General features: G+C 44.9%; 1 protein-coding gene across 1 annotated transcript in view; it reads left to right on the top strand.

Moving 5' to 3' along the window:
- The window catches only part of TSPAN32 (tetraspanin 32), a 31154-nt gene extending 6463 nt beyond the window's left edge, over positions 1-24691 (top strand). The window contains exons 4-8 of the mRNA XM_038138433.1: positions 3659-3733; positions 16403-16504; positions 18004-18096; positions 20185-20268; positions 22418-24691. Coding sequence (XP_037994361.1) covers positions 3659-3733; positions 16403-16504; positions 18004-18096; positions 20185-20268; positions 22418-22513 — 450 coding nt within the window. The 3' untranslated portion in view covers positions 22514-24691. The remainder of the gene's footprint in view (positions 1-3658; positions 3734-16402; positions 16505-18003; positions 18097-20184; positions 20269-22417) is intronic.
- Positions 24692-25860: the final 1169 nt, after the last annotated feature.

Below are 25860 nucleotides of genomic sequence, written 5' to 3'. Positions count from 1 at the left end.
AAACAGGGAGAATAGCAACAGGCTTATTGACTGTCCTCCAGCTCAGGCAAACTCTGCTTTCTTGTGATCCATGGCCCATCATGCAGTCAATCCTGAATGTAAATATCCTGCAGCTTTATAGCCCCTGGAGGCCATGTCTCTATTGAAGGGGAGGAAAAGGCAGGAAAACAGCAGCTTTCCTGTTTGCATAAAAGAAAGACTCTGGTATCAGTGAGGTTTAAAGCACCATGTGTTGTTACCTGGTCAGACAGAGAAAGGGAAAGAAAAGAAAAAACAGGGAGCAACATGCCAGCTGAAATTCTCACATCTGAACTTTACAGTCTAAAACCTGACTAGTATAGAGGAAAATTTGTGATCAGCATGGAGCAGATGTTCCAAAAAAACGCAGTGGAAAAAGCCTCAGTGAAAGCCCAATATAACCCAGTTTTTCATCAAGATTGATGAGCTAGTAGGGACAGCACACAGCACAGGCTGTTTGCTTTATTATACCCAGGTGTAGGCCAGTGTGTAGAGGGTCCTTAATATCTCTGCAGCACACTTCAGCATCTTCCTTTCTAATTTAATCTGCCTCCTGTGCTCTCCCTCATGGTGCAACACTTCTGAGTGAGGCATCTGTGTGCCAGTGGCAGAGCTGGTACCAAGGACAGGTTCCTCTTTCGGACTGATGCCACTGACTCGTGTTTGCTCTGCGGAAGGGCAAAAACATTGCATGCTTTTAGATGAACTAGGTCAGGCAGAGAGGGACACAACCTGATGGATGTCATCTGAAGTTTGCCCCCACTTTGCCTGCCCCTGGGCTCTGCAGTCTGGCAGGGAGCTGGCCTTTGCAATGACCAAAAAACAGCTGGCCTTTGCAGCACCAAAAAACAGCTGGAGCAGAGCAGGGCAGAGGTCTGCTCCTTCCCTGGAAGTATGGGAGTTTGGCAGAACACAGCTACAGAGCACAGTATGAGCTAAAGGATCTGTCCCTCAACCAAATCAGGCCCCCTTCACCAAAGGGGAAGCATCAGAAAGGTAAATTAAAAGCAACACCAGCCAACAGACAGGGTGCTGTTTCTGTAGATTCTGCCAAGTCTGTCAAAGAGAAATTATTCCTTGCAGCAAGGATGGAAGCAAGGTCATTCATAAAAGAGTAATTGATGTCTGCCTGGTGACAGCCCTCCACAGGGCTGATATGGCTGTCTCATGCAAAGGGAACAGGCAGCAGCCTGTGGCTGGCTCAGAGGAGCTCCAAGGGTGTGGGAGATGGTGAACCAGCCTCAACCCTTCCACATTTTGTATGCAAACTGCACGTTGCCTTTTTCTTTTTTCCTCCAAATGTCTTCTAATGTAATTAGAAAGTTGCTCTTCCAAAAGCCTTTTGGCTGGGAAGGGAAAAAGCAGGCTATAATTCATTTATAAGATGTTCTCGGAGCCATGTAATTGCTGTGCACCAGCTGGATGGAGAGAGAGCTTCCCAAGGGGCTGCATCTTGGTATTCCCAAACAGAAATAAAGGGAGAGCTGGTGCCGAAGGACTGAGATGTGGGGTGGAGCTGAAGAAGGGAAGATGAGAAGGAGGATTTTTATCTACTGGGGTTCTGGCCCCAGAGAGATGTTGTAAGTGCTGGAGCTGGTGGGGAAGGAAGGGAGAGCACAGGGGAAGAAATCTGGGTTGTCACTTGCCATCCTGTTGTTCACGCTCTCCGGGTTCATGGTGGGTCACCTGAATTATAACTGTAATGGAATGATATGCAGAAGAGTGATCACATTGCTATCAGTGCTGGTTTTTCCATCTGACTGGTTTTCTTTTTTTTTTTACATTTTCTTGTCTTTGAGCTTGATTTTGGTGAAAATGCTGTTTGTTTGGTGGGGAAGTTGTTGATAGTGCAAAATGCAGGGTCTGGTCCTATTGAGGAGCTTCCTGACATGCCTGTAACCTCACCTCCTCCCTCCAGTTTGGGATGTACCAGCAGGGTTTAACCCCCCCCACTCCAGCTGGGTTTTGGTCTGAGATATCTTGCCCTGAGAGCTCTTCCACATTCTGCATGACTTGTAACCACCTTGTCAAGTCAGTGTTTGATCAGACTTTTCCTCTCATCTTCTTTAGGGTCTCGGGTAATCTCATTTTAGCTCCTAGCAAGGCAACGAGTGATGTCATCAGCTATATGGCCAGGCAGCTGCCAAAAAATAAATGAAAGGAGAGACTGGACATACATAATTTAAGATTTTTCGTAAGAGCTGTACCAGGGTTTTCCCCAGTGTCTGATGCACAGCCTGCAACAAGGCAGCCCCAAAAAAAGTGGTGAATACCAGTGGCAGTCTTGTTCCAGGAGCAAAGTCCCCAGGCAGGGCAGAGAAACAGAGCAGGTGGATAAGAGCCAGCAAAAGGATTTTACTGGCACATTCACTTTCATTTCCAGGATTTGAAGTAACACATTTTCCTTTCTTGCTGCTTAGGCATGAGTTTGGAGCTTTTTTTTTTTTAACTATATCTTTTAAGCAATTTTTTTTTTGTGAAGCAGAACTGGTAGAAGTAATGTTCTTCTTCTTCTCTTAAGCTTGAATTTGGTAAAATTTCATTAAAGATTTAAACTTTTCCAAGTTATTTCAACTATGTCATACAATGAAAAGAGTTATAGAAAAAAAATTAGAAATCAAAATAAGATGCAGTCAGCTGGGTAAGTTTCCCACATAATGTTGTGTTGAAAGAGGCACAGTTTAATGGAAAAACTTGGAAGGGCATTAATTTTCAACCGATGCTTATTCATCACCTTTTGTCATTCCAAGACTAAGCTGTGGATTCATATTGGATGAGCCCATTTAGCCTTCAAATGCTTTACACGCCCTTTTCCCTTCCTTTTTTTCTTTTAAATGTGAACAAGATCATTTGGTCCAGCTGTCACAGCAGGCGAGTGCTTTTTATATCAGGGTGTGGGGTTTTTGGTCCATATTTGTTTAAATAAAAACACCAAGCATGTAACTTCCAGCTCTGCAAGCCTAAGGAAGAAGACAGAAGTCAAGCCATGTCCTACATCATTGCTGTTATTGTTTAGACACTTCAGGGTCAGTTTCTGGCCTTGATTATATTTCTGTCATCCTGTTGTCTAACTAGGATGGTGCTGATCTAAGGAAAGCAGCTTGGCTGTGCAGCTGCCACCTTGCTCACAGAGTAAGGCCAGCTCTTCTTCCAGAGAAGGTTGATTTCCATCTCTGTCCCAGTTATTTCCTTCTTTATGGACTATTCATGTGGGTTTTCCCCTCTTTGAAGCCAATAGCCAAGTTTTAAATGCAGGAGAGTGAATCCCATGATTATGGAGCACAGTCCTGTAGCAGAAGGGAAGCATACTGTAAATATAGTGTTTTATACCTCCTTTTCTTTGTCCAAGAGGAATTTGGGCAGAATAGATTAACTGCTCTGCAGGAAGCTGCCTGGTGTTTTGGTCAAACTCGTCAATTGGCCACAGTGTAATTCGAGGGCTCCTGATGGAGAACCACATTATTGTCCATCTAATTTCTTTTAAGTAACTGACATTATGAGGGATATTAAAAGAAGGTGATGTTTAAACTTTAATGAAACTTGCTCAAACAAGCATATTAAATATGTCCTGATTGTGTTTGCAAATGGGTATTTTTCTCCCCAGGCTGTAACTGTTGGTATTTTTCCTCTTTATCCTCAGGGATTTTTCTGTTTTGCTCTGGCCTTTTGTGGATTGATCCCAGCTGCCTGCTGGAGATACACACACAGCACGGAGGTAAGTGTTGGCTGCTAGGAAATACCACCAGCATCTCGTCAGAGATTTTTTTCATAGCAACTATTCCTCCTATAAAAGGGACATCTGGTGTTAATTAAGCCATCCATATTGAGGTCTATCAGATCCATGCTCTGTTTCATCTGTCCTTTGGAAGAACAGGGTCACCTTCATCAGATGCCTCTTCAATGGCATCATCTGAAGAGAGAAGCCCATGGAAAATCTCATGCAGGGCAAATGCTTTGTGCTGGAGGCAAAACAAAATGCAAGTCTCCCTAGCTTTGGGATTTTTTTTTTCCAGGGGATGTTTGCTTTGTTTTGTTTTGTTTTAAATGAGATGCTTGACTTTTGAAAAGTCATTTCCAGCTGGTTCTAATTCCTGCTAATGTCAATTGGGAGCCTCTATTTGAAGGCAGTGGCCAAGAGAAGTGCCCAGGAGATGTGTTTATTAACATGCAGCAGTGGTACATGAAAAACACAAGAGTGAAAAATGGTGGTTTGGGTCACTACGATGCTGGACCAGAAAGAGAAAATTATGGGAGGCTGAGTTTGGAAGAAAGTTGGGGTATGAATTTTTAACCCAGAGCTTGCTGGGGTAGATGGGTGATGCGTGAGATGCAAAGTGCTGGGTAAGTTGGTCTTTATTCCCCTTTTTGCATCCCTGCACTCAAAAAATACAAAATTAAGAGACTGGAGTATAAAAAAATCATGACATCTTTCTTTTGAAAGCAGAACACTGGTATTTTTGGCAAGTACCTAAATAATTCAGAGAAGTGTTTGGAACTTTGATAGGTGTTTCATGCAGTGGCTCAGTCCTTGTTTCTATTTTGCTCCTCCCCAGCCCTGGGCACGTGCCGTAACCTGCAATGTTCTGGCACCAATGAGGATGTAATGTGAAACATCATCCCAGTGAATTAGGGACTGATGCTGCCAGCTCATCTTTTTATGGTTACATATAGTGGGGTGAGCAAAGACCAGTCTGAAGTGTCAGAAGGCTGGCCTAGAGATTTCCTTCTGTGTTGGAGGAGCTGGCCTTGAGATTCTTTCTGTGATGGAGGAGCACAACTCCATCAAAATGCAAGAGACTCAGTCCACACTAGGACCATGGCAATTTCTTTTGCAGGCACAAGGAGCCCTGCCCTGTAATGGTTCAGTGTCCTGTGCATAAATTAAAACCCAGTCTTCATGAAAGTGGAAGTCAAGGTTAGAGGTGAGGGATAAGGTCCTGCTTCTCTGGAAAGTTTTCCCAGAGTGCCCAAAGTAGTTGAAAATCCTTTGAAATCTGCAGGTGGCTACGCTGGACCAGGCTAAAGTTGTTGGCCAAGGTAGGAGCTGTTGGCCAAAGAGATTTTTGGCTGACCTGCTGTTGGCCAAGGTAGCAGCATGAAAACCCAGCAAGCACAAAGCAAATGCTTTTTCAGATGCCAGCAGCTTGTGGCTCAGGTGTCTGCTGGTGGCATCTGCTGGTGCCTTTGCCTTTAATATTCTCCCTGTGTTTTTCCTCTGTGAATTTGTCCAACTGCTTTGGAAATGTTAAGATGAGTGCTGATGGCACAACAGCATCTTTTACCTGTGCACTTAACTGGCTGAAGTGGATTCAATCAGAGCTGAGACATCCACAAAAAAATGTCTTTCCACAGCCTCTTTTTTTTCCCCCCTTATTGTTTCAGGCAAAGCTATCAACATTTATTACATTCCCACTAACAGCTGAATATGGAAATAATTTGGGTTTCATGACCAACACAGAAAGGAGCACACTTTCCTCCTTCTGCAGACATTAAATTGTAGATTGAAGCACAGGCTGTGTCAGTAAAGGAGAAATGGCACCGGAAACTGTCTGGTTGGCATTGTGAAACTGTGTTTTCTAAATAGACTATTCAGTTTTACTGTAAATCCCCATACATGGTGTAGGGCATAAGAGGACTGCAGGAAAAAGGTTGTATGTTGGGTTATGTAATACAGGGATGTGCCATGCAAAAAATATTTTGCTGAAAATATTTAAAGGAGTATTGCTTCAAATATCTCTTAATCAGTACATCTGGTTTTACTTCACATTATTTTTATGGGTTCTTTTGCTCTGAGTGCCCTGCCTACAAATGCACCCATGGTTATGGTTAGCTTTGGTAATTGGTTGGGTTTCTGTAAGCAAAACAACTTCTGCTAGGCAAAATTAGGGGGTTTTGTAAAAGGTTGACTTTCTGGGCAAAGAAAACCAGCAGTGTTTCTAACAACAGAAAAGAATATCCTTAGAGACCATCTTGTGTTTCTCTGCTTCCTAAAATCCAAGTAAAAGCAGGGAATATAAATGAGAAAGATTTAATTAGAAGTGCCACTTACAGAACGTGTGGAAATATAGTTTTGACTGAAAAGTAACCTGTCTCACTAGAAAGAGCAATGCAGATGTGAGAGAAAAATACAGGTGACTGAAAGAAATGCAGATGTGCCTGCCTGTCCAGGACAGGAGCACAGTGATACAGAAAATTAAATGAAGTAGGGATAAGACTTCTGAAGTCTCATTATAGAGCTGGTCGTTTGCTTGTCTTTCTCAAAAGAAAGAACTAAATTCAAGCAGGTGTCCTCTGCTGCCTACTGCATGTCAGTACTCTCAAAAATTGTTAATTGTGGCAATCTGGGGGGGGGAATCAAACTCAGCCAAGTGGGTGGGTGTCTTGTGAGCCTGATGGGATGTACACAGCTATCAAGAAAGGAATGGAACTGAAGATGTAAAACTGAATATGGATGAACATGGCCATTACACGTGCCTGAATCACTAAGAGCAACAAGGGGTACTGCCCCCATGTTCATGGCTAGAACAAAAATTTCAGTTTTTCGCATGAAAAATACATTGACTTTCCAGTGAAATGCCAGACAGAAAATTAGGCTGTTCATTTTGGAAATGCCAGCTGGGAGCTGGTGTCAGTAGTTCCTGTCCTCTCCCTCCCTGCTGGCAAGGTTCCGAACAGAAGCAGCACTGAAAACAGAGTCCTCCCCTCCCTTTGCAAGCTGGGGATGGGAGGTCTCCCCTGCTCTGATCCATGGCAGATGCTTCAGTGGTTTACTCCTGTTGGTAAAAAATGATTTAAAAAAAAATCTACACTTTCTTCAAAAAGCAGAACCCTCTCACAGAAAATCACCTGAAACAGTAAACCCCAATACTCAGTTGAAAAATTGTTTTCATGGTTATTAACATGAAAATATATAATAATGTAGTTCTATATAAAAATAATAAATATTATTAATAGAAATATTATTAATAGAAATATTATTAATAGAAATAATAATAAATATATAATAATATATATGACAATAGGTAGAAATGTAGTTTGAATATGACGAAAACAAGATGCCCTTTTTGCCTGTGTGGCTCTTTTAGGGCCTTTTTTACAGTACTTCCTACAGAGAAGCTGGGCAGGGAGAAAGGAAGAGTTATTTGTAAATATTTGATATTCTCAGACATGGGCACTGTAAACAAAATTAATCTTCTCATTTCCCATTCTTTTCTGCTTTCATTACTTTCTGTAGCTTCTGGATGAATTCTTTCAGACAGATGTTGAATGTTTTAATTTCAAGTTATCCACATTCCAGATGGACTTGATGTCACCATAGTCTGTTTTCTTGTGATGTACGCCAGACATGCAGCAGTCATGAACCTAAGATTTATCGTGCCTTATTCTAAAAGGTTGCATCCCAAATGTTGCTCCTCTCAGTGGTCTTGGTAGGGAAGTGTTGCAAACCTGCCTGAGGAAGAACAGTGGCGCAATCAAAGCAAACAAGAGACTGACGGGCAGAGGGGATGGGATGACCTCTACGCAAGGCCTTTGCTGGAACTGCTGTGGTAACCACAGAAATCATGAGGTTTTCAGATGGTTTTCAGCCACATCAGGAATTCCTGGTTTCTGAAGCCGAGGAGCTGAGTCTTGTTTTCCAAAGTTATTTTTATGGCAGTTCCTTTCCCACAAACTGCTGTCTGTTTAAGTGAGGTCCCTCTGTCATTCACATCATGGCCAAAAAGAGCAGGGATGTGGAATGCAGAGAGGAATGTAGGAGAGACATGCCACATCTAGCACAGGTGGTGGGGAGGCCTGCTGCTTCCTCTTCCTGCTCCCCAGCTTCCTTTCTCTCCTCACCCATTAACTGCTGCTTTAGAAACCTGTCTGCAGAGGCTGGAGCAAAGCTATACTTGCAGCTGCCATAGAGAAGATTCGGTACCCTTACTAACCAACACAAAACCAGAATCATTAAGGTTGGAAAAGACTTTTAGGATCATTGAGTCCAACCTTTAACTGTCAACTAGACCAGAGCACTTAGTGCCATGTCCAGTTATTTCCTAAACACTTCCAGGGACAGTGACTCTACCACCTCCCTGGGCAGCCTATTCCAATTCCTGACCACCCCTTCAGTGAAGAAATTCTTCCTGATGTCCACCCTGAACCTGAAGCAACTTGAGGCTCTTATGTTGTCACTTGTTGCCTAAGAGGTGAGATGAACCCCCACCATGCTACAAGCTCCTTTTAGGTAGTTGCAGAGAGCAATAAGGTCTCCCCTGAGCCTCCTTTTCTCCAGGCTAAACTACCCCCAGCTCCCTCTCACTGGATTTCCTTTGCAGACCCTTCACCAGCTCCATTGGTCTTCTCTGGACATGCTCCAGTACTTCAATGTCTTTCCTGTAGTGAGTGGCCCAGCACTGGGCACAGCCATCCAGGTGTGGCCCCAGAGTACCCAGTACAGAGGGACAATCACTGCCCTAGCCCTGCTGGCCACACTATTTTTGAAACAAGCCAGGATGCCCTAGGCCTTCTTGGCCACCTGGGCACACACTGGCTCACTGTCAGCTCTTAGCCAGCACCCCCAGGTCTGTTTCCACTGGGCCCTTTCCAGGCACTGTTATCTAAGCCTGTAGTGCTGCATAAGCTTGTTGACCTCACTTGACCAAAGTGCAGGACCTGGCACTTGGCCTTGCTGAACCTGAGGTTTGGGGTTATGTTCTGGGCCCTGCTGTGAAAGAGGCCAGAGGAGTTTCTATTCCCCATCAACTTCTGCTGTTCCCTTTCTCTGCAGCAGCTTCTTCCAGGAACCCTGTGGCCCTGGCCCCATATGCCAGGATGGTGGGGTGGGTCAGTGACGCTAAAATTGCTGCAACATAAAAGGAGTTTTGCAACAGAATGAGCATTTTAATTACAGAGATTTATTCACAGGTAAAAGCTTAAAATTGATTAAATTCCAATTTCCCAACTCAGGAATTTGAAACTGGTGCAAATAGTTGTCTATATTTCTGTAAAGGCCTGATTTCCCCGTGTCCTCTGAATGAAGAAGTTGTTTGAATTTGCACTAGCTGCAATGATATGGTAATCTCTTAATTATCAAGTGGTTTCTCAGGTTGCTGGGTGATTTCAAAACTAGTTTCACCTGTGGCTTTTGGCTCCACATGAGTGGAAAGTCATTAGTGCCTCTGTGCTGCACTGCTTGTACTTCAAGAATAAATGCAAGGATTAAACTTTTTATGGGCAGGGAATTAATACAAGCCATTTGTCTACATTGTGATTCTCCTGCTGCCTTGCTCTGCTTCCTTTAGAGGAACTTGTCTGCTCTCCCCTCCTCATGCTGGGAAGTGGAAATGGAGTCTTCCATGCTTTGTTAGCAAGCAAGGTGGTACCTTTTGAGATGGTGATTTTCTAACCTGTTAGAAAACCTGGAGTACATGGCTGGAATTAACAGCTGCAACTGTTAAATAACAAACATTGAAATACCTGGGTCTTGCTCTTGAACAAAGCAGCTTCCCTCCTCCCTTCTCTGCCTATGGAACCAGCACTGGTCTTCTGTCTGTGGGTCTCCCTTCCAAGCAGCACCTTTGCAAAGCCAGAGGCAGCATTGCCTGGGTCTCCAGGAGGGAAATCATCTCTTACTGTGCATGAAACCAGTGCATGCATCTTGTTTCTGCAGGTATGTAAGGAACAGCCCATCACTTCCCGGTTAATTTCTTAAGTGGGACTGTAGAGCTCCTTCCTCTGTGGATTTCCTAGGGTGTGTGTGTGGCTGCAATTGCTGCCTCTGGTCTGTGTCGGGGCAAAGTCTTGCAGGGACTTAAATGATTAAATGTAGGCTGAAATCCTAGAGATTTTAAAGGGATTTAAACACAAACTGAAAGTGTGCTCAGGTGTTTTCTGAAACCAGACCTGAAGCATACAGGTAGGTTCCTTTTGGGCTTTGATTCAGGGAGGCTGGATCAGGATTGTAGCTTCTCACAGGGGTCTTCCAAGAGCATTTATAAAAGTCACTGTGAAAACACTGTGAACTATCTGACATGCTCCTTGCTCTTGTTCTTAGTCTAGGAGGCACAATTGCTTTAAAACCACTGAGCTTTTCCCAGTCTCTGAACTCCATGGGAAAAAACAAAAATGGGGGGAAACCCCTCCCTCTTCCTTAACGTTTATAAATACTGTGCCTCTTTCCCAGTGTTTATGTTCTCACCATCCAGCGACAGCCCACTCCCCCCAGCGAGACACTGCTCTCCTTTGTCTGAGCTCCACACAGGCATTTGCACTCACGGGTTCTATAATTTATGGCTGCCCCGGCGCTGAACCCACGCTGCCCCGTTTCTGCTACTTTCTATGGCAGAGCTGGAGCTGCAGCTCCTGTCTCCAGCAGCATCAGCCGTGGCACCTGAGGCCACTCAGGCAGTTGCATCGCTGCCACACATCCAACCTTCATGCACCTATAGGATGCTCACCGCAGCAGGACAGCCACCACCCACTCAGAGGGGACAGGGCTGCCCTGGGACTGGCTCTATTGCTGATACCACTGGTTTATAAGCTAAAACTGTTTATTTTCAGTGTTGTTCAGTGCTTTCTGTTGGGAAGCAGTCTTGCCTGGCTCTACTTTCAAGTGCTACAGGTGAAGGCTCAGGGATGGCTGAGATAACTTGACCACATTTTTGGGGAGAGGGTGTTCACAAATTGGTGGGTTGTGTGTTTTGAAAGACAGGAACATAAAGAGTCAGTGTGGGCCCTTGGCAGCTTTTTAGCTTTGCAGTTCTGTTGTAAAATGGACTGAAAATTTAATGTTTGGGGTTTTTTAACAAAAAAAAAACAACAAAGAACAAACATAAAAAAGCTAATCCAAAAAATTCCAAGAGGATCTTGATATACTTGTGATGTTCACAGGTGTGCAGCCACAAATTTGGAGGATTTAGGGGAAAAAATCCTTGTTGGTATTGATTAACTGCCTGCCTGGGTTTTCTGCACTTCCTATAAGGCATCTGGTACTCTGTCACAGACACAGAGCAATGCTGCATCTGAGTAGCACAAAGGTAGCCTCTGGGTTTTATGGCTTAGCTGAGCATGAGGCTGTGATGTCCCCCTGCCCATGGGCCAAGAGGGATATATAGCACCCACACAGCTAGAATCTGCTGTTCTTTTGGGGATGTGGAGATAGGAAATGAGGAGGTGAGCAGTGTAACAGCTCAGCACTTTCTCATGTTTTAAGTGTTTTGTGCAAGAACAGGATGGAAGTGCTGAGGCTGGAGAGAAGGAGTTTTTGCTTTTTCTGAATTTTTGGTTCCACAGCAGTTTTTGGTTTGTCTCCTTCTGTGTATATAGCAGAAAGTAGAGGGAAGCCCATATGGCTTGGGGTTTTTTTAATGTATGTATGTATAGATACAAAATCTGTATGTATATACACATCTGGGGGGGGGGGGGGGTGGGGTGGGAGGTGAAAACTATTTGGCTAAAAGCCTCATCTAGATCTTGTGGCATCAGTGGTCTCCACTGACCACTGTCAGTCAGAGGGGGAGCAGCACCTTCTTATCTTGTGCCATTTTCCACAGGAGATCTCAAAGGCTGCTCTGATTTGCAGCACTGGCTGGATTTCTGCATCTGGGAATGACTGGCTAGAGGAAGGTTCTAAAGGAGAGAAGCTGATGGGCAGTGAAGGAAATAAAGACATTCAGCAAGCTGCAATGACTGTGTTAGATGGGGCTTGGTTGAGCATGAATGGGGGATGTTCATCTTACCATGTGTTTGATTCAGGGAGTTGCTCTGCAACCTGGCTGATGCCCTCAGAGTGGCTTTCTCCCCTCTGCAGTTTTGCTGCAGTTGCATCATTGCTTTGCTCAAACCCAAGCTGTTGCATCTGCCCCACCCCTGTTTCTGACACGCTGTGAATGCATGCATTTCTGCACACTGGGGAAGAAAGGGAAGACAGACAGCAAAATGCAGAAGTGTTTTTCTTCCTGGAACAAGGAAGAGTTTTGACTGAGTTCACTAGTTCATTCCAGCTTCACTTCTTAACTGTCTAGCTTGTGATTCATAGGTGAGTGTGGGAGTCTGGAGTAGCCACCTCTAGAGGGACATTTCTAAATGAGCCTGGGGAGTGCATCCTCTGGTGATGCTAAAAGAACACAAAGTGCTGAGGTGGCAGTTTCTTCTGAGCCTGCACTGCATCTGCTCAGTTTGATTCCTCAAAGGCACAAAGACCCATAGGAGAGGAGGATCTTCCTCCAGTTTCCTATGCTTGTCTTTCTCCTCTGCCATGCCAAGGGTGTTCCTGTTTATTGGAAAGGAGGAAGGTGGTTTTGTCCTTGAGACAGTCCTGATACCTCCTTTCACTGTGTTCTCCTTGAGCTTTGCAGAGGGATTTTTACCCAACAGCAGTTGCAAAGATGGTTCACTAAGACTCAGACCATTGGTACAAGTCTACATTAGTTTCCACCTAAGCAACACTTCCAAGTTGCCTAGACTCAGGCATTCACTGGCAGCAGGATTGGGATTCATTGGCATCTTTGGCTTGCAAAGGCACCAGGAGCTGAAAGCAGACCTTGTCTCATCTTTCTGTTCCAAATCCAATTATAGGTAAAAATAATCCTGATAAATAACCTAATTCAAAAATGTCAGTTTTCCTCTTGAAGGAGGCAAGGTGGAAATTTGCTTTAGTTTTAATAGCCAAGGGCAGGAACTCTAATTGCTTAGAGTACATGCCTTCCTGCAGTCATACATTCTGCTTCTTGGGGGATAAAGGATTTAGAGGATGATAAATAATCTCAAAAATTCCTTTTTTCTTTTACTTAAGGTGAAAAATGGTACTTACTGAGTCAGTTGGAATCAGCTGCATCCATTTCAGTGGTGATTTTCCATTTGTTGTATCCAGCAACCCATCAATATCATTCCTGAATGAATATTTCATTAAGGAATGCAGACATAAGTGGAAGGCAGCAATTATTTACCTGATTTAGAGCTGGAACATTTCCCCCAGCTTCTTCCAGGAAAAGAATTACTTTAAGGTGTAACCTCCATAACACTCAAGCTGGAGATTTTTCTCAACCAAAGCGCAGCTGATTTTTCTTAACCGAAGCCCACTTTACCTTCAGCTCATGGTGTTTCTTACTGATGAGCACTGCAGGCTCAGTCTCCCTCTAAGGGAGAGCTTTGTCCAGCAGAACTCTTCCAGCAGTGGATCACAGCATGTCACTAGGAACAGGAAAATCCACTTGACTAGTGTGATGCTTTTGTGTGGGAGGAGTGAAAGACCTTTCGAAAAACAGATGGACTTTCTCTTCTCCAGCTGTATCTGCCCATTGCGTGCTAAGTACTGTTTAAGTGATGGGGCACTGCTCTGTATCTTACAGCACATTATTAACAGCATCAGTGTAAGCACTTAAACTCAACAGTCATCCTGTTGCTTAAACATGAGAGAAAGCACCCTGAGTATTTTTAACATCTTTTCCCTCAACAACCAGTGTAAGATACAGAAAAAGAAAATTGTCTTGAGGCAATGGACTTAAAGTTGCCCATCAGGGGAGTGTGTGATGGGAATCTGTTGAGGATGGCAATTGAGTACAAAGCAGTCTAGCTCTTCACTGTGTTAGGAGCTGGATCAATGGAAAGTACAGGGATGAACTTCTGCTGGATGTAGTAATGTTGCAAATAAGTAATGAAACCACCTGGTGACTGTCTGATGCTTTCAGGCTTTAATTTTTACATCATCAGGCATGAATGACTGAGCACAATACTTTGGGCTGGATAGATGCTGCCATGCATGACCCATACTTCAGAGCTTGGCTGCAGCTCTGAGTATAAGCATAATCCCATCCCAGGCAGCTAAGTGTGGTGTTTTGCTCTCCTATATCTTCTCTAATTAAACCAGACCTCCTGCATGCTCTGTGGAAGAGTCTTCTGCACAGAAGGAAACAGAGAGTGATAAATACTGAGATTTTCTACCATCTACCTACCTCTGAAGTATTTGAGAGAAAAAAAAGCTGTCTGCAGTAGTCTTTGAAAACAGACCATTATGTTGTATGAAAACAGCAGCTTTTTCCTCCAAAATCAAATGATCCTAGCAAAAATCAGAAAGAGGATGTGGCAGAACTACAAGCAATTCACTCTTTAAAAAATGGATGTAGAGTTTGATATTCCCTTACTAGGATCTGAATAGCCTATTCAGATAATGTCTGGATATAAATGCTAGATATAATTGCTAGATAGAAATGCTGAGAATGACTAATCAGCAAATTGTACTCTTAGGCTTGCCCAGACACACATTCTAAAAGGAAATTATTGCTATTAAACATTTTCCATTTAATGACTTGTGTTTTCAGCTCTTGGAGGCTGCTTGACAAAACGAGAATAAAAAAAATCAGTAGGTAACTGAGAAGTCAGCTCACAAGCAAGCTCAGAAATGGTGCAGCTGAAGTCTTTAGTAGTCAGTATGTACCTGGAGATTACCATCATCATTTCTATCACTGTAGCTGAGGTGACTGTGAAATTATGACTGCTTGTGGTTTTTTTAATTATCGTTTCCAACTGCTGAAATAATTTTGAGCCGCTGTTTTGTTATAGACATCTTGTTCCTTCAGTTCTTTCCTATCCACCCTTATCCTTCAAACAGCTATCTCTCCCAGTATTTCCTAGCCCAGATTTCAAGAGACCTTTAGAAAGTAGTTTAACTTTTGGATTGCTTTCACCCCTTGAACCCTTGCTTGAACATAGCCACTTGCTTGAACCCTTTCATTTTTTTCTTTTTAAGTCATCCAAATTTAGGCCTTTTGGACAAAAGCTCAGCATCCTGACCCTCATGGTAAATATGAAAAGACAAATATTGTGCATGAAGCACTGGTTCCCTTACCAAAACACATATGTATGATGTATGTTGTCACAGCACAAAATAGTTTTTATTCCTACATCTTAGACTGGGACCAGGATATTCAAAAGGTAATAATTGCTTACATTAAGAAACCTGCTGCTCTCTTGTTCCTTTCTCCACAAGAGGAGCTCAAAAGATTATTATTTTTTTCATTATTCTTAATCCAATTCTTCAGTGGAAATGGACGTTCTTTTTATTGAATCCATTTATTTAATTGCTGCTTCTGGAAAGCTATTTTATGGCCCACAAGAAGTTAGAAAAGCTTGGATATTTTCTTTTTTGTTGGGTTATAAGTTTTGCTGTGGGGAAGGTTGGTGCAGAAGTCATTTAGAAATCTGGTCTTATTGTTGCACCCACCTCACTTTATGCACTCTGATACCCCAGGGGGACAAAAGGAGCATCCTCCTTCCTCACCTGTGTGGAACAGCTCAGTGTCACACATTCTGCTATGGAGTATTTTTTTCTTGGCCCATAATATCTGAGCTCTGTCTGTCACTGGTCACTCTTATGCCACATTGATAGCCATGGAGAATCTTTTGATGTGTGCCTTCAAACTCTATTCCTGGAGGCACAGAGCCAATCTGGATACAAATTATCTTCTCAACCTCCCCACCTCCCTGGTTATCACCCTTTGTTGTTGCTTGTGTTTTGGACAGCTGGGCAGAGCAATCTTGCAGTAATAGATGTAACCACCTTGAATGGTCCTGGTTTCACCCCTCGGCAGAGAGTGCTGGGATTTTATTCCTTAGAAGCATTTCCAAGTGTGAACCTTTAGACTGAGCGGCAAAGCCTCACTGAGAGATGGTTCTGTTCCCAGAGACTTCCCTGTGTGGCCACCCGCTCTGCCTGTCTTTCCCATCAATTTTCCCTCCTGCAAGACAAGCACTGACTGCAGGCCCACTCGGACCCGTGCTGCTGAGGAAGCAAGGGAAAATGAAAGGAAGAAATAAGGTTTTGAGTCCAGGCACTGAGGGCAACTGTCATATTTTTTTTCCTCTGACACCCGAGTGGGAGTTGGCTGGGATCTGTCAAGCTTCAAGTTCTCACACATTTGGTAAATATTTAGGGTCTGACTCACCACTGAATCACTCCTGTTATTTTTTTTTACTCTGTTCAGACAAATGGCTCTGCCACTTAGGTAACACCAACCCTCTGAGGTCCTCTCACTTTTTGTATTCCAGCATCTCATGGTCATGTGTGCCTGTCCTCACAGTACCACCTTCAGGATGGGGAGATGGCATCAGCCCTGGCTGGCAGAGGGACTCAGAGGCACACTGGCTGCAGGCACCCCAGTTCTTCTCTGACACAAAATCCAAAACTGGCCAAAAGCTCCAGCCATCAGCTGGTGAGACCCCGGCTCCTTCGTGCCTGGTGGGTCACACACCAGCCCCTGCTGCTGCCTGGGGATCATTTTAGTAGCTGCACTGCTTGTATTGCAGTACCTGGGAGAGCTTCTGTGGAAATCAAGAAGAGCACAATTCCCCCCAGAGACGACTGTGGTCAGTGTTTTGTTCATACAGACCTCTGCTTTCATTGCAGGTGGAAGACAGCATGATGGATGTGTATGATTTCGTGTATGAGGAGGTGAGGAGGAACACCTCCAGCATCAAGAGGCATGAGCTGACTGCCATCCATGAAGCAGTAAGTTGTCTTTTACCTGCAGGAGAAAACCTTGCCCTGGGGTATCTTCCTGAAGGTTTTGGCAGGCTTGGGCTGACACCTGTGCTCTGTCTCATGAATGCTGCAATGCCATTTTTCCTCAAGAACTGAGTTCTCCAGCCTACTGTGGAGTCTGCTCCTCCCTTCTTATTCTTCCTTTCTGAGATCTGACCAACCAGATTATCAACAGGAACAAAGGGTCAACTCTCTGAGCATCACTGTGGTGCAAGATCTACAAAGCTTCTGCCCTGCAGCTGCCATAGTATTTTCTGTCTCAGCATCCCCTGTGGCTTGCTCCCTATCTGTGGTGCAAGAGTGTGGATATGCACCTAGTCAAGTAGAGAGGAAGGGGCAGGAATGCCACATAGTCCAGCAGTAGTATTTGCAGGTGGTTCTTCCTATTTACCCTCAAGTTTGTGTCTGAGGAGTACCAGAGGCTACACAGCCTCTTACAGAACTGGAGACTGCTATCAGGCTCTCAAAAACCACTACCCAGGATGCTGTTGGTCAGTGTAGCTCAGCAGGTAGGCAAGGGTGGTTACCCAGAGCACAGGGAGGACACTTGCCCCCAAAGCCACAGGAGATGAGTGAGGATGTCCCCCACAGTGAGAAACTCCAGAGTCCCTGCTGAGTAAAGGAGATGCCATTCCCTCGCACAGCAGGCCTTGTTTGGGGAGTGAGTTCATGGCACACATGAGGTTGGATGGGGAGGTCAGCCCTGCTCAGCTGTTTCCAGACACCTCCCATACAACTCCCTTTATTCTTTTGTGTTTTCTTAAATCATCATAGCAAGTATGATGAAACAGCTTTTCAAAACTGTTTCTATCTGTGCTTCTCAAAACACAGAAGAGGTCAAATGTTCCTTTTTGTACTGGTGGTGGTGGCCGTCAGAAGCATGCCCAGGCGTGGAAATGCTTGCTCTCAGGGCTGTGGAACAGCACTCCCAGGGTCCCATTTGACAAGGAAAACCAGGCACAATGCCTGGCTTCACCAGTTGCTTATTTCAGTTGCCACTTGAATTGATGGAGAAGCAGTCTTTCTACTCCTGGTTTGGTTTTTTTTTTTTTTTTTTCCTTCTGCCAGAGCTCCAAACTGTCCAGTGCACCACAGCTAAAGGAAACCAGCTCCCTGGTGGGTGTTGCTGGGGATCCCCTCGGCCCATAACAATCACTGGAAACATGAGTCTGTGCATGCCTGGGAGCATTAATATGACCACAGAGGAAGGGCTTGGCCCCACTCCCAGGCAGCAGTCCTGGAGGAGCATGAGCAAGTTTGAGGCCAGATCCATCCACCTCCCCTGAATTTAGCTTGCATTGCTGCAGTTGTTGATTCCTATGGGCTTTGCTCCTTGCCACGCTGGTTGGGTAGCTCTGCCTCTGCCTGGGGCAGCAGGGGCACGTTGCCAGCACCTCCTGCTGCAGCAGCTGGTAGCAAGAGGAGAGCCCTGGTGAGCAGCTGGCAAACTTCTCCCTCTCTTTCAGTTCCTTTGCTGTGGGAAACACTCTCCTTTTGGGGACACAACTGATGTTGAGAAAGAGACATGCTCACCTGACCAAGTGCACAATGGAGGACAGGTAAGGGAAAGGATCGTCCCACACCATAGTGGGGTTGTGCCTCTACTTTCTAGCTATCGAAACCTCACTGGTGCTAAAGTGTTAATGAGAATTGTGCTTTTTGATGCTTTGGGGTTGAAACAGGTTGGGATTTGTTTTGTTGTTTCAATAACACTGGACACAGTATGGGAGTAGGGCATTCAGCTCTGGGGTCCAGCACAGGAAGGACATTGACCTGGTGGAGCAAGCCCAGAGGAGGCCACCAATATGATCAGAGGCATGGTGCATCTCTCCTATGAGGAATGGTTGAAAGGATTGCTTTTGTTCAGCCTGGAAAAGTGATGGCACGGAGGAGACCTAATTGTGTCCTTCTAGAAAAGGAGAAAGATGCAAGAAAGATGGAGAGAGACTTTTTGTAGGAGGATATAATGACAGGACAAGGGGGAATGTCTTGAAACTGACAGTAGGTTTAGATTAAATATTAGGAAAAAATTATTTACTGCGAGGGTGGTGAGGTACTGGCACAAGTTGCCCAGAGAATTTAGGAATTCCGCATCCCTGGCAGTGTTTAAGGCCAGGTGGGATGGAGCTCTGAGCAACCTGGTCTAGGGAAAGCTGTCCCTGCCCATGGCTGGGGTGGGTTGGAACTGGATGGGATCTTTAAGGTCTCTTCCAACCCAAATCGTTCTATGATTCTGTGAATTAGGAGAAAGAGCCCTGGCGGATCAGCAGGTCTCAGACCCACAGATGCAGTTTCCTTCGCTGCTCTAGAAGGCTTTCAAAATGCTTGTGTTCGCAGCCTGTCACTTCCCTTCAGCTTCCTGCTCATCTCCTGCGCTTGCAGAGAGTGTGTGATATCACAAGCATGTATCAGAGCACAAAAAACTGTTTGACTTTTCCACATGACTCTAATTTCTGACACTTAAAATGTGTTCCAGTTAACAGCAAATGTGGAATTTGATGTAATTCCTTTGTCTCCAGGGCATTAAATAGGTATTAAAATGAGAAGCTCATGAAGCAGGGCGATGATGCCCAGCAGTAGCTTCCTCAAGGTCTCTTCATTCTGGCTCTTTCAAGCATCTCAGTGAGGCTGCTGGAGAAGCCACCAGTATTAGACTGTTGTGCACTGAAGCTACAACTTCAAACTCTCTGAGCATATCTATTGCAAGATGATGTTTCTTCCACCAGAGTAGCTAAAGCCACCAGCATCAATATATGGTGTTTCTAGGAAAAACAAAACCACACCGCTGCAGCGATACAAACACGTTGTCAGGTGAAGATGTCAAGTGCTAACAGCACACGTGATGCACAGGCGCACGTCAGCTCGCAGGGGCAGCGTTTCAAAGCACAGCCACCAGGAATGTCACATCCCCGGGCAGGGTGGAATTCGGCTCAAAGAGCAGGAAGGGAGAGCGGAACAAAGCTGGGGACCGTATGGGCGACTCATTCCTCACACTTAGTGGTCTGTTTCCCTCGCTTGGGAGCCGGGGAAGTGAGTGGGAGGATGTGCTTTGTGTGACACAGGAAACCGCAGAGTTTGGTGGCCACACCACATTCACTCCTGGCTTTGAACGCTCTTTCCTCGCTCTGCAAATCCCTTCATCAAGGGCATGCTCTTGCATTTCTGAAATGGCTGTCTTGGCTAACACCTCGGGGATTTCTGTGAGGCCGTTGGTATGCTTAAGGCTAATGTATATTAATGTTTGCAGCACCTCGCAAAATCGAGCTGTTCATTAGTAACCTTGGGGAATGCACTTGGCATCATGGTGTGGTCTGCTTTTCTATCTTTCCATTTCCTTCTTTCCATTTTTCAGTGGGTGAAAAGAAAAAAAGCTTTTTCTTGACCACACTTAAGCACACATCCTCCACAGTCCAAAATGCATCACACCAATAAAATTGTAGGCATGTTGTAGTGACAGAAAAGATACCACAGATGTTTGCCTTCCCAAGCTGCAGCAGCAGAAGAAGGGAGAACTGCCCAGCTGTGCAATGCTGCACTCCTTTCTTGCCTCCTTTTCTCTCTGAGGCTGTGGAAGTGCTGTTGTGGGGATAAAACCCCCCACCAAGCTGCTGCTGTGCTGCAAGGGATATTTGTTTCTCTCTTCCCAGGACTGCCTGAAAGGGATCCAGGACTTCCTGAAGAAGCACATGGACTTTGTCTTCTCACTCCTGGGCATCGCCATTGGCTTCACGGTAACAGTGTCTGTCCTTTCATGTTTTGGCCCTGAAAGGTAGAATCCAATGAGGAGAAACTATCTTAAATTAGCCTCCAGAAGCTAGAAATTTGGGTGATTTTCGATGCTGGCAAGCAGAGAAACAAGCAGTGGTGGACTCCACCATGGAAATTGGTAAAAGGTCAGGAATCTGGACAGGCTGATAGATGGAGGGGTTTTCCTGCAGGAGGAGGCTTGCTGCACAGTTTTTGTGCCCTACAAGGCATGGGAGTGGGGAGCAGGATGCAGCAGCAGTTGCATTTCATCCACTCAGGCTTGCCTGCATGACTTCTCCTGTGAGTGAGAGGCCACGTCACCTCACTGGGGGCTTGTGGATTATGTAGGAAGCCAGCAGCAATGGTAGAAAAGGAGATGCACTAAAGCCTTCATATTTTAGGAAACTTGCTGTCTCCTCTATCAACCTGGGAAGTTGCTTGTGCAGCCAGAGCTGGAAGGTCTTGAAAGCTACTGAGCTCCAGCAGTGGAGCTGGAGAGCTGTGCAGAAGGGAAAGGTCTCATCCTATTAATGACCACTATATGAATCTGATGAGGAAAATGCCAGGCAATGTGTGGGTAACTCACAGGCTCATAAGGAGCAGGCTGCAAAGGAAAGGGGAAGAGTGTGTTGTCTGGGCTCCCAGGTTCTCTCTTTGAGGGAGTAACATGCAGAGGAGGTGAAATCATCATCAGATGATGGCTCATGTAGAAAGGATCTGCAGTTAATTTTGGGGAGAACAAAAGAGAAGATTAAATGCTGCAAGAGAAGCATGTCTTTCAGTGGTGAAGGGGCTCAGGGGCTGCATGGGGATGGTCTCTTTGGAGCTGGAGTGGGCCACTAATTAAAACAAGCCTTCTTGTTTGCCCACCCACTGCTTGGCAGAGGTGTATCACTGTAATTACCTGTACACAAGGACTCTCAACATGTGGGGATGCACACCAGAAAAGAGCATGTGCCAGGAGACTCTTTTCTCTACCATGAAGGCATGATATCATCATGATGTGATATCTCCAGGCTGCTCCCCAGCTGGGATGACCTTTCTTGATTGAAAGTGTATTTGGACACTGTTTTATGTCTTGTGTCCACCCTGGCACAATTAAGGATTAGAAGATTCTTCTCCATCTAAATAAAACCCAGAGGAACAAATGATTTGTATTTTATACTGCTAGCAGTAAATTAGGAAAACCATCAGGCATTGCTATGGAGCTGTAAATGTAAAGTCATGTGTGAATATTTGGTGTCACTTTATAATTTTTCTCGAGTGTAGGGAGAATTTCACTGCAGCTATATTCAGATAAAAGCAGGAGCACTTTTATAACAGATACACTTTTTTCACAGCTTGATGCTATAGCCAGATAAGGCAGCTGGCTTTGAAGCCTGTGCTAGAGGAAATCTTGCCGTGCAGTTCGCTATTGTGATGGCAGGATGCAAAGGAAGCACGTAAAGAGGGCAATAGCTGCTCTGATATCACTGTCCCTCAGCCAACAATGCCCACACATCCCCAGATCAAGCTGCAAGCAAAGCATTAGCACATTAGGGCACACCTGAAGAAAGAGCACATTGTTACAGCCCTCATTATCCTTCCCACAGCAGTCTTAGCTTGAATATGTTGCCTGTGTTAATCCTGAATGTGTGATACACCAGGCAGAGTATCACAATAGAGAGGAAGTACACTGTCCTCTGCCTTCATAACTGTTTGGGGTTGGTTTAGGCATTTGTCTGTTTGTTTTGTTGGGGTTTTTTCTTCAAACAAGACATGGGTGTTGTGGTTTTTTCTCCCTATGGTATCTTTACAAAAGGCTACTATTATGAGAGAGGTATGTTTGTTTGCATAAAGGAATGTTCTGTGGCAGGAATTAAATCTGAATTTCCTGGTTTCATCTTATTTCTAGGTATTTTTAGGGCCAGGTTTGAGCTGTGCTGTGCTAACTCCTGTCAGATGTTTTAACCATGTGTTGCTTGTTTTTTTAAACTTCCATGTCAGAAATGGTGTTCAGCACTTTACTGAAAACCAACTCTCCTCAGCAAAATGTGACAACAGGCAATATTTATGATTGCTTATTTGCACAGATGGAGCATCATAATCAGTGAGACACTTAATTGTGTGCCTATCTCATTTATTTCATTTTAGGTTTATGGGATGTTCCTAACTTCATTCCTCTGGTTCTCCATCCACTTCAGCAGCAACCTGTACCGGAAAGGCAAATACATCCTGCGAGAGAGGTAGAAACCTGATACCTGGGCATCCCTACCAGGCAGAGCCAGCTCTTGGCACAGGAAGGTGTCTGAAGTCACCCACAAACACCTTGGGAAGGTAGTGCATGGGGTCAGGTGGTGGGATATGTGTCACACATTTCCCTTTCCTGCACTACTGCTGGGCTCAGAGATGCAGATTCCCTCGATGGGAGACGTACGGACTGTGGCTCCACAAGAAGGATACACGGAGTTCTTTACAACCAAATGGAGAGAAAAGCCCAGCAAAAATCACAGCATTAAACCAAACTTCTCTCATGCTGTCATCTGAGCAGTTCCCTGTGACCCCCAAAGATGCAATGTTTCTAGGAAGATGGCTTTGGATCGCAGCCCAGGATCACTGTTGCACTATCAGTAAATAAATGACAGGGAGAGTGTCACCACTGGTTGGATATGTGCTCTCCCAGCCTGGACACTTGCAATGATTAACTTTGGGCATGTTTCTGATCGTGCTGGATGCTACCTAGGCATCCAATGACTGTCAGCTAGTTTTCCTGTTTTCAAATGTTGCCAAATTTATAGCACTTTTGGTAGAGATCAGGACAAAAAGTCAGAAAGTAGTGAATGAGCTTTGAAACAACTGACCAACAGAAGGACATATTTCTGTTATTCCTCCTTCCTAATGCAATACAACTTTTTTTTTTTTTTTTTTTTTAATTCTTAGGATTTAGTCAGCCTCCTAAATCTTGATGCCACACTGATTTCACAGGGGCTTGTTAAGCCATACCTGTGTCTAATTCTGGGCCCCTTAATTTAGGAAGGGTGTTGACATACTCAGACACATTCAGAGAAGAGCCAGAAGGCTGATGAAGGGTCTAGAACACAAGCCCTGCGAAGAGTGGCTGAGGGAGCTGGGGTTATTTAGCCTGGAAAAAAAGGAGTCTTGGGGTAACCTTATCACTCTCTACAATTGCCTGAAAGGAGGGTGTAGCCAGGTGGTGGTTGGTCTCTTCTCCCAGGCAACCAGTGACAGGATGAGGACACAGTCTTAAGCTGTGCCAGGGGAAGTTTAGGCTAGACATGAGAGAAAAATTCTTCACAGAAGAAGGGATTGGGCATTGGCATAGGCTGCCCAGGGAGGTGGTGGACTCACCATCCCTGAAGGTGTTTAAAAAAGACTGGACGTGGCACTCAGTGGCATGGTTTAGTTGATAAGGTGGTGTTAGGTCATAGGCTGAACTTGGTGATCTCCAAGGTCTTTTCCAACCTGGCTGATTGTGTGATTCTGTGATTCTGTAACTTCCTGCCCCAGCTCTATGTTTATCAGGCTTTGCTAACCCACTGTGCTCTTGTGGTAAAAGGACTTTGATATTAGACACACAAACAGAAGTTTAAATCTATAAGAGTACAGGACTGATCTCCAGCCAGGTCAAACAATACAATGTCCAACTCCACGTCCTTTTTACATCACTTTATCAATAATAAACAGAATTTGTAAAAGGCTGTCAGTCTAGCTGAAACAACAGCTCCCTGGTATGCTTTGCCCTCATGTCGAGGAGACAGAGCAGCTTCTGAGCTGAAACCCATCATTGCAATATATGTAGCACCTGCTGTAAATTATACAGCTGTGTGAAGTGTCTGTTGAACCAGCAACAGCTTTCACTTCTCTTGTACATAGTGGTTTTTAGGCATGAAAAATTTTAAGTAGCAATTGTTTATTGAGATAAACTGGACAACCCTGTGCTGATGTTCAGGACCAGTCTTGGCCCTCTGGCAGGGGCTGCTGCATGTACAAAAACAGCAGTACAGCCTACAGCACCTGGCTGGCATTTTAACCTGGGCTGCAAATACCTTGCATTGGAAAGAGTTGTGCTGTGGAGGGCTAAGGGAGGACTGTCACTTCTCATTCCACGCCCTTAGAACCAGCAGAGCTTCACTGGAAGCAGGATGAAGTTCAAACTGCTCCAGTGTATATTCAAGCAATCTTCTGGCAGTCACCAACACACCTCAGTCTGGCAGGGAATATGCACTTCCCAGCTTATGCACTTTCTAGTGGGGAAGTATTCACTTATACATGTATATGTATCATCACGTATATTGATCTCTGGAAAGAGAGAATCTCCCTTGTGAGCTCCAGCTGCTACTGTCAGGCTACTGCTATTGTTATTCCTCAGGCCAGCTGGCAGCTCATGTGACTCATGGTTGCTTCAATAAAGATGAATTTCTTGCAAAAATTCCTCCTCTTTTTTTGTGCCATGCATGAAGCTGCCTGCATTGCTTGGGGATTTACACCGTGGGGGGACTCAGTAATTCTTTCAGTGCTGGAAAGAGATACTCCCCAGGCAGCTTGTGCTTGCCTGTCCCAGCAGTTTGCTGGACGGAGAGGATGGCCTTGGTCCTTTGGAGGAAAAGGAGCAGCTCATCAACCTCAGCCAGCTGATGGGCCAGCAGGCTGGCACCTCTCAGGAAGTAATGCCAGCAGAGGCGGGAAAAATGCTTAAGTTCATGTTTAAGCTGTAACAACCAGAGTATTGATATGAAAGAAATGTCTATGGTTTCACTTTTTTAAGGATTAGGTCTTGCACACTGCTCTGCATTGGCTGGCTTGTTAACTGCTGATATTCTACCATATCAAAAAAACATCATGGACAGATTGGTGGAGTCATTGTCATCAGTAGGGTTACCTGCTCAAGCATCATCAACAGGTACAAAAAATCTCTGTTAAAGCATCACCACCAGGACTGCTGAAGCTTTAGGTGCTCCCCCTTCCCAGGTCAGTTTTTAATGTAAAGGCATGGTTGTGGACAGGAGTACCATATATATGATGAAGGTATCTGCTTTTCTGCTGCTGAAAATTGCAGAGGGATGTCATTGCAGGGTAGCAGGACCCCCTGCTGCTACACACAACACAAGCTCTGGGAGAAGTGTGCCAGCCACTGGCCATCTCGTGAGCTTTATTCCCATTTCTCTGGCTGCTGGGGCTCCCCTGTAAGGAGCAGCAGCTTCAACAAGGAGGTGACAGACCCATGCCCAGTTGGACACACTCTTCTCCCAGAGTTTGTGTTGTGTGTAGCAGCAGGGATGAAGTGGCATCCCACAGTGATTTTCAGAAGCAGAAAAGCAGATACCTTCAGCTCCTTGATTTTTAGAAACCCATTACAGAAATGTGCAGTGTTAACATTTTGTTCACAGTTGTACAAGTGGCAGCACCAAGGGATGGCTGGATGGAACCTGCGGGGTGGGTGAGTGTTAAACAGTGTTTTTACACCTCTGCCAACAAAATATCCCTGTCCTACAATGAATGTTTTTGCACTTACTAGTCCCTAATTTTCTGCTGGCTAGGGGCAAATTACAGCTCTTGTGTGACCAGAGCAAAACCCC

Source organism: Motacilla alba, chromosome 5 (assembly GCF_015832195.1).
Source record: "Motacilla alba alba isolate MOTALB_02 chromosome 5, Motacilla_alba_V1.0_pri, whole genome shotgun sequence".
NCBI lineage: Eukaryota > Metazoa > Chordata > Aves > Passeriformes > Motacillidae > Motacilla > Motacilla alba.
This window is presented reverse-complemented; position numbering and strand designations above follow the sequence as displayed.